The sequence below is a fragment of the Notechis scutatus genome, chromosome 4 (assembly GCF_049901735.1).
Source record: "Notechis scutatus isolate UNSWTSFEM ecotype Mainland chromosome 4, rNotScu1.2, whole genome shotgun sequence".
Lineage (NCBI taxonomy): Eukaryota > Metazoa > Chordata > Lepidosauria > Squamata > Elapidae > Notechis > Notechis scutatus.
The window spans coordinates 117,698,826-117,710,906 of NC_142012.1; the positions used below are offsets into that span (position 1 = coordinate 117,698,826).

At 33.7% G+C, this 12,081-nt stretch overlaps 1 protein-coding gene across 5 annotated transcripts in view; it reads right to left on the reverse strand.

Moving 5' to 3' along the window:
• SHOC2 (SHOC2 leucine rich repeat scaffold protein) overlaps positions 1-12,081 on the reverse strand; it is a 69,537-nt gene that overhangs the window by 12,129 nt on the left and 45,327 nt on the right. For all 5 annotated transcript variants that reach the window (XM_087964552.1, XM_026667418.2, XM_087964553.1 and 2 more), the window contains exons 2-3: positions 10,566-11,516; positions 6,194-6,331 (exon numbers count right to left, since the gene is read on the reverse strand). In XM_087964552.1, the coding sequence (XP_087820678.1) occupies positions 6,194-6,331; positions 10,566-11,268 (841 nt within the window). In that variant the 5' untranslated portion in view covers positions 11,269-11,516. The remainder of the gene's footprint in view (positions 1-6,193; positions 6,332-10,565; positions 11,517-12,081) is intronic.

The following is a 12,081-nucleotide window of genomic DNA, read 5'->3' on the forward strand; positions in this document are numbered from 1 at the left end:
AGGATATAACCAACAATGTGTAGATCTAATGGACTGATAAACACACTTGATGAGAAAATTCAGTGAGAAGTACAAGGACGATGTTAATTTCTAAATGAAGGATTTGGACAAAAAGAAACAAGAGTGAAAAAGAACAGCCACAGGAATAGATAACTTCATGTAAGAAAACAACTGTTGCAAAATATGATGAAAGATATTGTATGCTGGGTATATTGTATATTGTATGCTGGATATTGTATGCTGGATATTGTATACAGAGAAAAAGATAAGTGCAAAGAATGTAGTCTAAGAACAAGGATCGATTTTAAAAACCACAGCAATATCAGTTTGATGGGAGTTTAAAAAGTTTCAGAAGTGGAGGAAAACAGCCAAATGAGAAGGCTCCAATAGAATTTATAGAATATTATTTTTAAAAATAAAAATGATGATGTGACTTTGGGGTTACACTGACATGAGGAAATGCTGGAAAGAGTATTGTAGAGATTTGCATAAAAGGATGATTTGCAGACTGGAATCAAAATAAATGAAATCAAAGTTACTGTCCTTTACAAAAAGAAAGTTAGAAATGCTGCTAAAACCCTGAAAAATGCTATAGTTTCAGCTACAGATGGGATGAGTACCTGGCAAAATATTAAAATATGAATGTGGTTTGTTTATAGTGGTTGTGATTCTTGTTTAACATGATTGTTAAGCCTTCTCCTATGCCTGGAATGGGAAGAATATAGTTACTGTTCTCTTACACAAAGGAAAAGATAATACCACAATGGAAAACTTACAGATGAATTAGTCTTGTATATGCTAAGGAAGGTATTTGATAGAATTCTCACCAAAAACCTATGAGACCTAACAACAAGCAACAATTTGGAAAATTCATAGAAGCCTTATTCTATGGATATGCAGATCAGATTTTTGTAGTAATTGCTATTTGTGAGAAATGTTTGGCTTATGAAAAAGAAAAATGTTCGAAAGAGAAATGAAATATATATTTGAAAGTTATATATAAATGGTGAAAAATGAGAGCAACTAGAAGGCTTAGTTCTTGGACATCTTCAAGATAATCTACTCCATGTAGTATATTCTTGTTCAAACTGAGCCAATGGACAGTCATTCTGTGAGGCCCCATTCTTCAGGAGATATGTCCAAGAAACCTTCTCAGTTATGTTTTTTGTGTTTTTATTTTATTTTATTTTTATGATTTCATTCAGATTGCATTTTAGTGTGTTTTATTGTAAGCCAACCAGAGAGCATCAGTTTTTAAGGCTGTTTTAAAAAATAATAATACATAAGTAAAATTACTCTTTGAGTTGGACATTTCTCACTTTCCTGGAAGCATATGCTTTTCTGCTCATGAAAACTAATATTTCTTTCATTAAAGTCTTAACATAATTACAAAGAAGCCATCACCAAGGAGAAGTTTCTACCTCAAAGAAAAGACACATGTGACAGAAAATACATTTTTAAAAATACAAGTAACAAATACAATTTCAAAATCATTTACATAAAATATCAAGTAATTTTGTTACCATTGCCATATTAACTGTACCAACTATTATCATATTTACAACACATTGGTATGAATACCGTACCTATATTTATATTTATTATAAATAAATTGATTCTTGTTAAGAATGAAAGGGGGAAATGATAAAATATAAAACAGGTAAGTATCTAAAACAAAGCAAAACAAAACATCAGACTGATAATACTTTAAAAACTGAGTAATATCATCCTAACTTATATACCCTAATCCTAACTTTGGGTATATCTGAATTTAGCAATTCTAACCAACAAAACGATCCTTCTATATTGAAAAACTGATTTTTCAGGCTATTTTACTACATACTTTCTGTGGTAATTTCACTGAGACTGCAAAGTGGCTTATCATTCCTTAAAATATAGCAAGCAATATGGGTAGTCCTTGACTTACGGCCACAATTGAGCCCAACATTCTGTTGTTAACCGAGACATTTGTTAAATGAGTTTTGCCCCATTTTACACCTTTCTTGCCACAGTTGTTAAGTGAATCACTGAAGTTGTTAAATAAATAACCCAGTCTTAAGTAAACCTGGCTTTACCATTGATTTGCTTGTCAGAACATTGCAACAGATAATCACATCCCTTTGGAACACTGCATAAATATGAACCAGTTCCTAAGCGCCTGAATTTTGACATGATCATGGGGTGGCTACAGAGGTTGTAAGTGTGAAAAATGGTCATAAGTCACTTTTTTCAGTGCCGTTGTAACTTTGAAAATCACTAAATAAACTGTTGTAACTCGAGGGCTACCTTTACATGTTGCCTATCTATCTTTCTATAAAATCATAACAATTCTTCACATTAAATAGTGCTTCAAACACAAAAACCAGCCGCTTCTGGAGGACTTCCGGTTTGTCGGCTTCGCGAGCGGCAGGGATTTGCGAAGCTGCGCGATCCCTGCCGCGCTAGCCGCTTCTGGGGCTCCGACCCAGACGGGTGCGGAGCTAGGCTGCCCTGCAGGGGCAGCTGAAGGTTGGGGGGATCCGGAGAGGGGATTGGGGGTGTTGCAGACCCCCTCCCCGGCCGGCAGAACCCCCTTTTCCCAGGACGGTGCAGCGGCGGTCTGTAATGGCCGCCACAAAGAAGCTGGCAGCCGGGTAAGAATGCGCAGGAGGAAGTGGAGAAAGTGCTTGAGAGGAGAAAGTTTTTCTTGGCTCCTAGGACTCTAAGACATATTTAATAAAATTCCTGAAAAGTATGACTTTCTGAATAATACCTGCCAGAAGAGGAAAAAAGCGGCTGTTTGAAGGTGCTGAAAGGATAGCTTTCCCTCTTTTCCTACGGAATAAATAACTGGATATTAAGAAACCTATTTTTTTTAGGTGAAAATTGGTTTTAAGCGATGAGTGGGAAGAGAGAGGATTAAAAAGAAAATATTTGTATGCTAAGACTTTGTTGGAGCAGATGCCTTAAGGATTTGAAGACTAGAATATATTGTAATAAGATTTTAAACAGATTTGGACTTTCTTTCTCTTTGATTGATATTACCCCAGAAGGAGAAAGTGAGAACTCTGCCTTGGTTTGGACTGACTGATAACTTTGGGACTGTTTTATTTTTTTTATTTTCTTTTGAATATTCTGGTTGTTGTAAGAAGAAAGAAGGGGAAAAGAAAAGAAAAGATTTATAATGGCTCTTTCTGTTGAGGAACTAAGAAAAGAATATGAACAAGCAAAAAAAAATGGTAAAGATGGTGTGGAAGAAGCTTTCCTTTTTTTAGAAATGGCGCTTACTAATTATCAACAAACATTACAACAGATGAAGACAGCAGAGGAACAAGAAAGAAAGGAAGGAGCCATTTTTAATGAATCTCAGAATTTGATCAAGAAAGAAGGAAGAGAGAAAGAAAAGAAAAGAAGAGAAAAGAAGAAAACTAAAGGACTTAAGGACTTAAGATCTAAAAAAACATTTAAGAAAGGGAAAAATAAGGTGCAAAACCAATATGATGATAGTAAACAAAAGGGAAAAGGAATACGACAGAGAAGGGAAGCCGGTAAGGCAGAGGCTAGAAGAAGGTGGGGGTAGAAAGGTTTGTTGGGAGAAGAAAGAAAGGGAAAAGGTGGAGAAAAGCTACAATGTTTTGAAATTAAATGGAAAAAAGGAATTTTTTATGGATAATGGATAAAGTATAATTTTTTTTAAAAAAAAAGATTTTGCAAGGTACATAAGATGAGATGGTAGTATTGTAATGGTTTAAGAGTTGATAAGAGATTAAAATGTTAAAATGTTTAAAAATGATTGGCTTTAAAATTTAATAATAGGGGAGGTTTAGAATACTGTTTTAATTAGAGAGTTTAATAAGATTATGGTATTGATGTTATTATAAAATTTTTATTATAGTATCTTTTTTTAATATTTGGATTTATTGTCTAATTATGTACTTAATTATGTTGGATGTATTAGTTAGATAGAATGTACCAAGCAAAATCGGATTGGGTATTAGATATTATTTTAAAGATTAATTTGATTAACTTAAGGGGGAGATAGAAAGGCATCATACTCTGATTAATGATTTCAGGAGAAACTTATTTTCTTCTTTTTTATAAGGAATGAGACAAAGGGATGATAAAAAATGGACAAAAGATACAAAGATAATGATTCAAACTAAGATGATTAATTAAGATAGAATTAAGAAGTGTGAAATATGTGGAGAAGTTAATATAGAAGGCTTAGAATGGTAAATAAAATAAGTAATGATATGTAAGATGAGCATGAATATAATTGAAGTCCATGAAAAGAGAGACACCTGGGTCCAAGTTACTTTCCAAAAAGATCTTTTTTATGTTTTGTGTGTTGTGTGTATATGTCTTTTTGGGGGGGAGAATTAGTAAAAACTTGTAGAAATATAGAATGAGAATAATGGTAACTAAGTCAGAAAGAAACAGATGAAATAATAATAATGATATTGAATAAGAGTAAAGAGAAGTAAAGAGAAATTGAATAAGAGGTTTTGGTATGTTATATGGAAATGGTTTAAAAAAGAATCATAATTTATCTGACTTGTTAAATTTACAATGAAAAAAGGTTTAAACATGTAATGAATAATGATAATTTGTGTGTTTTAAAAATTAATAAAACTTGTTTAAAAAAAAAAAAAAACCAGCCGCTTCTACTTTTACAGACACAGCAACAATCTGTCAAGTCTGGTCTTGTTTGTCATATTATGGATACTTTGAGAATCAAAGCCTGGAACATTCTTACTATAACTATGAATGTTTGTTGCTGAAAAAGAAATGCAAATCTTTGTCAGCTGGTTTCTAAATTTCAGCAGGTTGCTGAAAATATTTTTTTGTATCACTCTCAGGCTGAGGGAGTGTCCATTAGTATCTAGTAGTTATTTTCTAGAAAAACTCAGGCAAGTATTATTTAAAGGGAAAATGCCTGTGACCTATCTATCTTCTTTATTGTTTTAGGATATAGTTGGGGGGTAGACGGACCAGAAAATCCTTATATTTGCAGGATAGTCATAACAAACAAGCTAAGCTACTGCCGAGGACAAGAAATTGCTCATTCAAAATTAAAAATTGTGTTTGGCTACCTAGCATAGCATTAGTACTCCAGAAAGAGACTAGGTACTAAAATAACAATGAAGCCAAAGCAAGATTTTGCTCAAGTGGTTTAAGAGATATCTCTTCCCTATTTGGCCTGGATTTGTTCTGAAATAAAGAACTCTTGTCATGCTTTTTTTTAACTTAAAAATTCAAGGTAAGTATAATTTGGGATCAAGCTCAACTCTGATAACTGAACGACATGTTTTCTTGACATATAAGGCAACACTTTTGCCTTCAATCTCTTTTGGAAGGTTTTTCCAAATCATTATTTAGCCAAAAGCCTTAATTTCCAGGAACTTTGAATACTAAGACTAACCTTGCATGACTTCTGAGATCACAGTTCACTATTCTGTACATAGCTGCTAAAAACATCTATGGCCAGCCAAACTTCAAACCAAAGCAATGTATAGTTTCATATTCACCAGTTTGAAAATACTGAGATATAAATTCTCCATTCCTCACCGTTAGCAAGAAATGAATTATTTGGTAATATTTTATATAAATGTGCATATGACTGTTTCCTCAAAACAAACAAACTCTATCAACCTCATGTGAAAATGAAATAAAAATATTTTAAGTACAGAAAAAAATCCAGAAATTAGGAATTGAAGTTGAGAGTACTTTCCAATCCTATTTTGCAATCACTATGTCTTACCATATAATTTTCGTACATGAATTACTTTTTCATATATGAAAACTGCAGTATTTTAAATGGATCTTACAATACAAATCCACCTATGTTTACATAACCAAATTTTAAATGAACTTATTGCAAATAATCAACAGGACACCTATGATAAAATTGCTTATTTACATAATTATAGGCATATATGAATTGTTAGTTTGCTTATATAAATTTTAAGCCTAGAAAAGAGCCAATTTGGTATAGTTAAGATACTGATCTAGAAACTAGACAACAGTGAGTGCTAGTCTATCTCAAGGCATGGAAATCCATTGTGTGATTTTCAGTTGCTCTCTTAGCCTAACCCAACTCATAGGGTTGTTGTTGTTGTTGGAAAAATAAGAAAAGAGAGAAGTATGCCTGGAATTGTAAAAAATAAAGGCTGAATTTAAATTTAATAATTGAATTACTGATATTTTTACATACCTATAGTGTCTGGAAGGTCCAAAAGTTCATTGTGCTGTAGATCAAGTTTAGTGATCTGTGTGCAATTGCCAATCTCCTTTGGAAGATGTTCAAGCTGATTGTGGGCTACATCCAGCGTTATGAGGTTACACAACTCACCTGACAATGAACAAAGTCACATTGTTTGAGATTTTGTAGTAAAACAGGATACATGTTTTTTCAATATTTAAATAAATAATGTCTGATGGATTACAAAGGATTATAGCTAAGATTAAGAAAACACAAACAATATAAAGACACACACATCAAGTAATACTATTTTTTAACATTCTTGAATGTTTTAATATCCCACTCCATTGTATGTTTTGATTGTTCATTTTTATTAGAATAAAATAAATAAAATAAAATGTTTAGGAATTACTCGAATAATTTATTTAAAAAAAAATCCAATGCAGCATGTTGTTGTTTGAACCCAAACACTTTAACTGAGTTTTAAAACTCTGTACTACACAGAATTTTTTTAAGAAAAGACATGTTATTGTGTCCTGGAGTTCCAAGATATATCTCCATAGTTTCATAAATTCTTGCAATAATGAGGAAACTGTATACAAATAAATAAAATTAACATTTCTATAAAATTATTTGTAGTAAAGAGAAATATTAGATTAGAGAAATGCTGTCATATTCAACATATTCCAGTTTTCAATTTATAATTTTAAAAAATGAAGTAATTCATATTAATGTCCTAACAAAACCAACAAATACCTATATTATTATATTTTATTTTTATTATGTAATTTTTATCATTTAAGATTTTAAAAAGAACAATTGGACAATAGTATTTGAAAAAGAAGCATCTTCTAGTGTTCTTTTCTTTTGCAGAAATGCTTGAAGAATTCAGATAATTCCCAAAAAGTATTCTTAAAAAAGATATTCAACCAAAAGTCCAAGCAAGTTACATAATTAGAAATTACACAGACCAATTTATATTCTGCTATACTGAGCATCAATAAAATAAACAGACAGAAGTCTTGTGTCAGCTATCAAACAAGAAAACTAATAATCACTTGCCAATATCTGATAATTTATCCCTTTTTAAATTGTTCTGCAGAAACCCAGTAAGAATTGTACCTAGCAGGACAATCCACCAACTAGCTGGAATCCATGAGATGTCCATGATAAGCCAAGCCAAGAATGAAAATAATGTGCAATTTGACACCTCTCGCAAGGGACTAATTATACTGTTCCACATTTTCAGATCATGCACCATCTGTTCTAAAGTGAACACTAAGTCTAATGAGTTATCCACCCAGGAATCAAAGCTGAATAAAGGCTGAGATAAAAAGGTAATGGAAAGTGAACTCTGGAACCTGAAATCTTCTCCATGTCACTAGCTCTTATTTTGCCTTGATTTACTTCCTCTTCCTCTTTTTCTCTTGGTGCCCATTTTCTCACATTCACCCCATGCAAATCCACTCCTCAGACAGAATTTCTTCCTGCAGCAGTGTATTTGATGAAAAATAATTCAAAACTTCATAAACAATATGTAAAATAGCCAATGGTCTTGGCTTGACTGTTAATTTGGTCTGTTTTTCTTACTTTTTACATTTTTAAGCAAATTGACATTTTAATGTTCCTTATATCATAATAAAGCCTGCACTAAATCATATAGGGGAAATACAGACTGTTTTCAGAAGCAAAAGAAGTGAACACAAACTTGAAGTAGAGAGAAAAGCATGTGGAATTAAGCTGTGCATTAGTTTCACAACAATGACTGGAAAAAAACAGAAACCATTTTTTCCATAATACATTAGGCTTAGACATTAGCAGAAATACTTTTACAGTACTTTTAACGTTTTTAACAAGGTATTCTTTGCCTCAAATGTATGAGGTACTAGGTGTTATATTAATTTGCTTAATTTGCTGTTCCTGGTAATAAAGAGCAAGAGCCAGTGACACTTTATTATTTCTATGCTGTCATGTCCAGGTGCTAAAAAGCACAGGAGGCAGCACATACATCATTGGAATCCATGAGTCTGGACTGAAATATAATTTCCCTTGACATGTTGGGAGGCGGAAACAATCTCCCTATCGTTTGGGAAATGTATAGGCTAATTAGCATGTCAACTTTTGTTGTCCCTTCTACAAGCTAACAATTCAGACATATAAAATTAGACTGTTTTGCTTATAAAACTTTAATTTTTGAACTGAGAAATTATAGTATGCAAGTTCAGAATCCTTTGAAGATGTCTAGACATATACGGGATAATATTAAAAAATACAACAGAGGACCATAATAATATATTTTTATAATAAAAAAATCAATTTCAGGAAAAATGCATCTAGCAAAAAATTATTACAAGATATCTGCACTAGCCATATAAAAAAAAACCACACAAGCTAAACCTGAACCAGTATTTCAAGTTATAACAATGCCTTGAATTTGGTCAAACATACAACCATATTTCTTTCTTATTTTTTTATGCTTAGCCTGTTACTATCATTTATCATTTTTCTATTCCACTCTTCATTTTTGCCGCTTCAATGTAATAGAAAATTTCATACACAGATATGGAAAGTATCAGATCTTAACAGAGGGAAATTTTGTCCATGTTTTCTTAAAAGAACAAATTTTATTGTTAACCTATTGTCAGGATTTTTTTTATTTTAAACTATTCTCCAAACTATACAGAGAAGAGAAAAATTATGCTATCAAATATGTTAGATAGTACAATTAGCTAGATAGCATGAATTTTATTTTCCCAATGGCAACAGCAAAAAGACTCAAGCAATCTCAAGATTTGCAACTTATCTCATATACCCGTGATGGCGAACCGACACAGGTGGCACGCAGACCCATTTGTGCAGGCACGCAAGCTGCAGGCAAACTTACCTCATTGGGCATGCATGTACCTCACAGCTGATTTTTGGCCGGTATGAGGCCTTTTTCAGCCTCCCAAAGGCTAGATAGAGGAAGGCTTCTGCAGGCCAAAAACTAGCGCTGTTTTGTCGCTTCCTGTTTTTTCCGAAAATCAGCTGTGAAGCGCAGTGCAGGTAAGGAGGCGACGGGAGTTGGTGGGTGGATATTATGCACGCATGCCTAGGAGGTGGGGGTGTGCACTGCCTTCTGGGTGCTGGCACGCGAGTGCAAGCGTGCAAGCCCACACACAATTTTGGGCACAGGAGCCCAAAAAGGTTACCCACCACTGTCATATACAGTTGGCTGGTACAGTAAGAATACGTTATAGTTTTTAAGAATGATTTTTTTTTCTTTCTCAGCCAAATATTCCACTCTGTGAAATATTTCTCTTCTCCTCTTACCTAGATTTCCTTAGTTCACTGCAGTCTTTTCCCAAAATGTACCTTGCCTCCGGCACAATTTTTTCTAAAGCATTGACGAGTTCCACTCTATTCCCAAACACATTGTGCAAACTTAAGATAGTATGACTAGAAATTATAGTTGCACTTTGAAACAAATCCATTGCAAGGATTTTTTTTTAATTATAAACAGGGCAAGTTAGGTAACCTGAGGGCTGAAGGTATGTCTAAGAACAGATCTGTGTTTATGGGCATAGCATTGCTGACTTCTGAGCTAAAGAAATAATTATTTTTAAAAAGAACCTCATATATGGCAATGAGACAAATCCCAAAAGTATCCTGAAGTTTTAATTCATGTTGTTCAATCCTGAAGTAAACATTAGCTTCAATTTTTTTAAAAAATGGATATATATCATAGGGGGACGCAATGGCTCAATGGTTAAAAATACTGAGCTTGTCAACTAGAAAGCTGACGGCCTGGGTTCAAGACTTGATCACCGCATAATGGGGTGAGCTTCTGTTAATTCCCCAACATGTGCCCACCTAGAAGTTTGAAAGCAAGTAAATAAATAGGTACCACTTTGGTGAAAAGATAACCGTGTTCCATGCACATCAACGTATAATCATGCTGGCACATGACCACAGAAACGTCTACGGACAATGCTGGCTCCCTTGGCCAAGAAACAGAGATGAGCACTGCCTCCTAGAATCGTATGCAACTGGACAGGAGAAACATTTACATTTACCTTGTAAATGTATTATTTCAAGTGAAATAAATCTATGAGACAGTGGTTAAAAATTACCAATCATTACAAATAGAATGTTGAATATGTGGTAAATTTTACCAATCTCAGAAGGAGGGAAGTCTGACTCAACCTCAAGCCCCATCAGGACAAACTCCAGACTGTGGGCAGAGTTAGCCTGCAATACTGCATTCCAATCACTGTGCCACCAAGGCTTAATCAATATTAATATGTTTAAATCACTATAACTTTTGCTCATTAATAGCAGACATACAATAATACCAATGTAAACAAGGGATAAGCATTTTATATAGGATTTTAAGAAGTCTTACCAATTTCTGCAGGAAGTTGTTTGATTTTGTTCTCCCGTATGCTTAGCATGGTGAGATTGGACAAGTTCTTGATATCCTTTTCCACTGAAGTGATACGATTAAAGCGCAGATAAAGTGTAGTAAGGGAAGTTAGCCTATACACAACAGGAGGAATCTCTCTCAATTTGTTATGCCGTAGATCAACCATACGAAGCTGTTTCAAGTTACCAAGAGAGTCCGGAAGGCTGGTGAGTGAGTTTTCACTTAAGGCCAAAGTTTCCAGATTCACAAGACAGCCTACCTCAGCAGGTAGTGACTGTAACTTATTTCCATACAAATAAAGTTCCGTCAACTGTGTTAACTCTTTGATAGATGATGGGAGCAAATGTATAGACCTCTTAGCCAAGTCCAAACGTACTGAATTTTCTTCCCGACATTTGTTTAGCTCTTTGATCACCTCAGCATTACTGGATTTTTTACGGGCACCTGGAGCTGGGTTGGGCCGTTTTATTGTGTTATCTACTGAAAAAGCCACGCCTGGCTGTGCACTACTGGAGTCCTTCTTCCCATCTTTGGCTTCCTTCCCTTTGGTCTTAGTTTCTCTGTCTTTACTTTCTTTCCCAAATCCACCAGAGGCCTTGGCCTCTTTCTCTCTTTCTTTTGCTGAAGACACTTTGGGATCTTTCTCCTTACAATCTTTTTCTTTTCCAAGACTACTACTCATTGTTCCTCAGTTTAATTAATACCACTTGAAATCCAACTTGAATTTTAATTAACAAAATCCAAAAAAGGAATTAAGATGATTCATTCACTGTTAATATACAAGGAGATTTAAAAGACAAGAGTGTGGTCTAGAACTAACAAATGTGGCGGCATAGTAGTTATCTGCTACATGTTTGATCCAGACAGCTTCAATATCAGAAAACTCAGCTACTGGTGCTTAGATAGTCAAAAAAATCTTCATTAGAAGTTCTGTAACATAATGAGAGAAAAGAGACATTAATTCATAGATGTTCTCAAAACCGTATGCTGATATGCTCTGCAAAAATGGATATAAAATCACAGATCATAACAATTCTGCTTTAATTGGTTATAAGGAATAAAAGATATATTTCCCAAAAGTGCATTAATATAAATTAGAATTTCTATTCTAATTGCATGAAAACCAAAAATCTTAACATGAATAATCAGCTGACAAAATATTTCAATGAGGCTCCTCTGCCTTGCTCTAAACTGGTCTTACATGATAGAATGCTCTGATATTCTGGAATGTAGCTATAGAACAATCACTTTAAAAGTAAGTTGAAAGTCGGGGGCCCACAATAATTCTTGCAAAAAACAGCATGGAAAATATATAAAACTAAAAAAGAAGATGTTATTGTTAAATATGCTCTTGATAACTTAGCATTCCCTAATCCCGCTTAGGTTTTATCCAGTTCTAAAAAAAAAAAAAAAAGTTAGTTTTATCCAACTCTTCCTTTCTAGCTTTTTGTCTCACTGTCCACAAAGTTTTTCTACATTCTGTAGTGTAGAACAT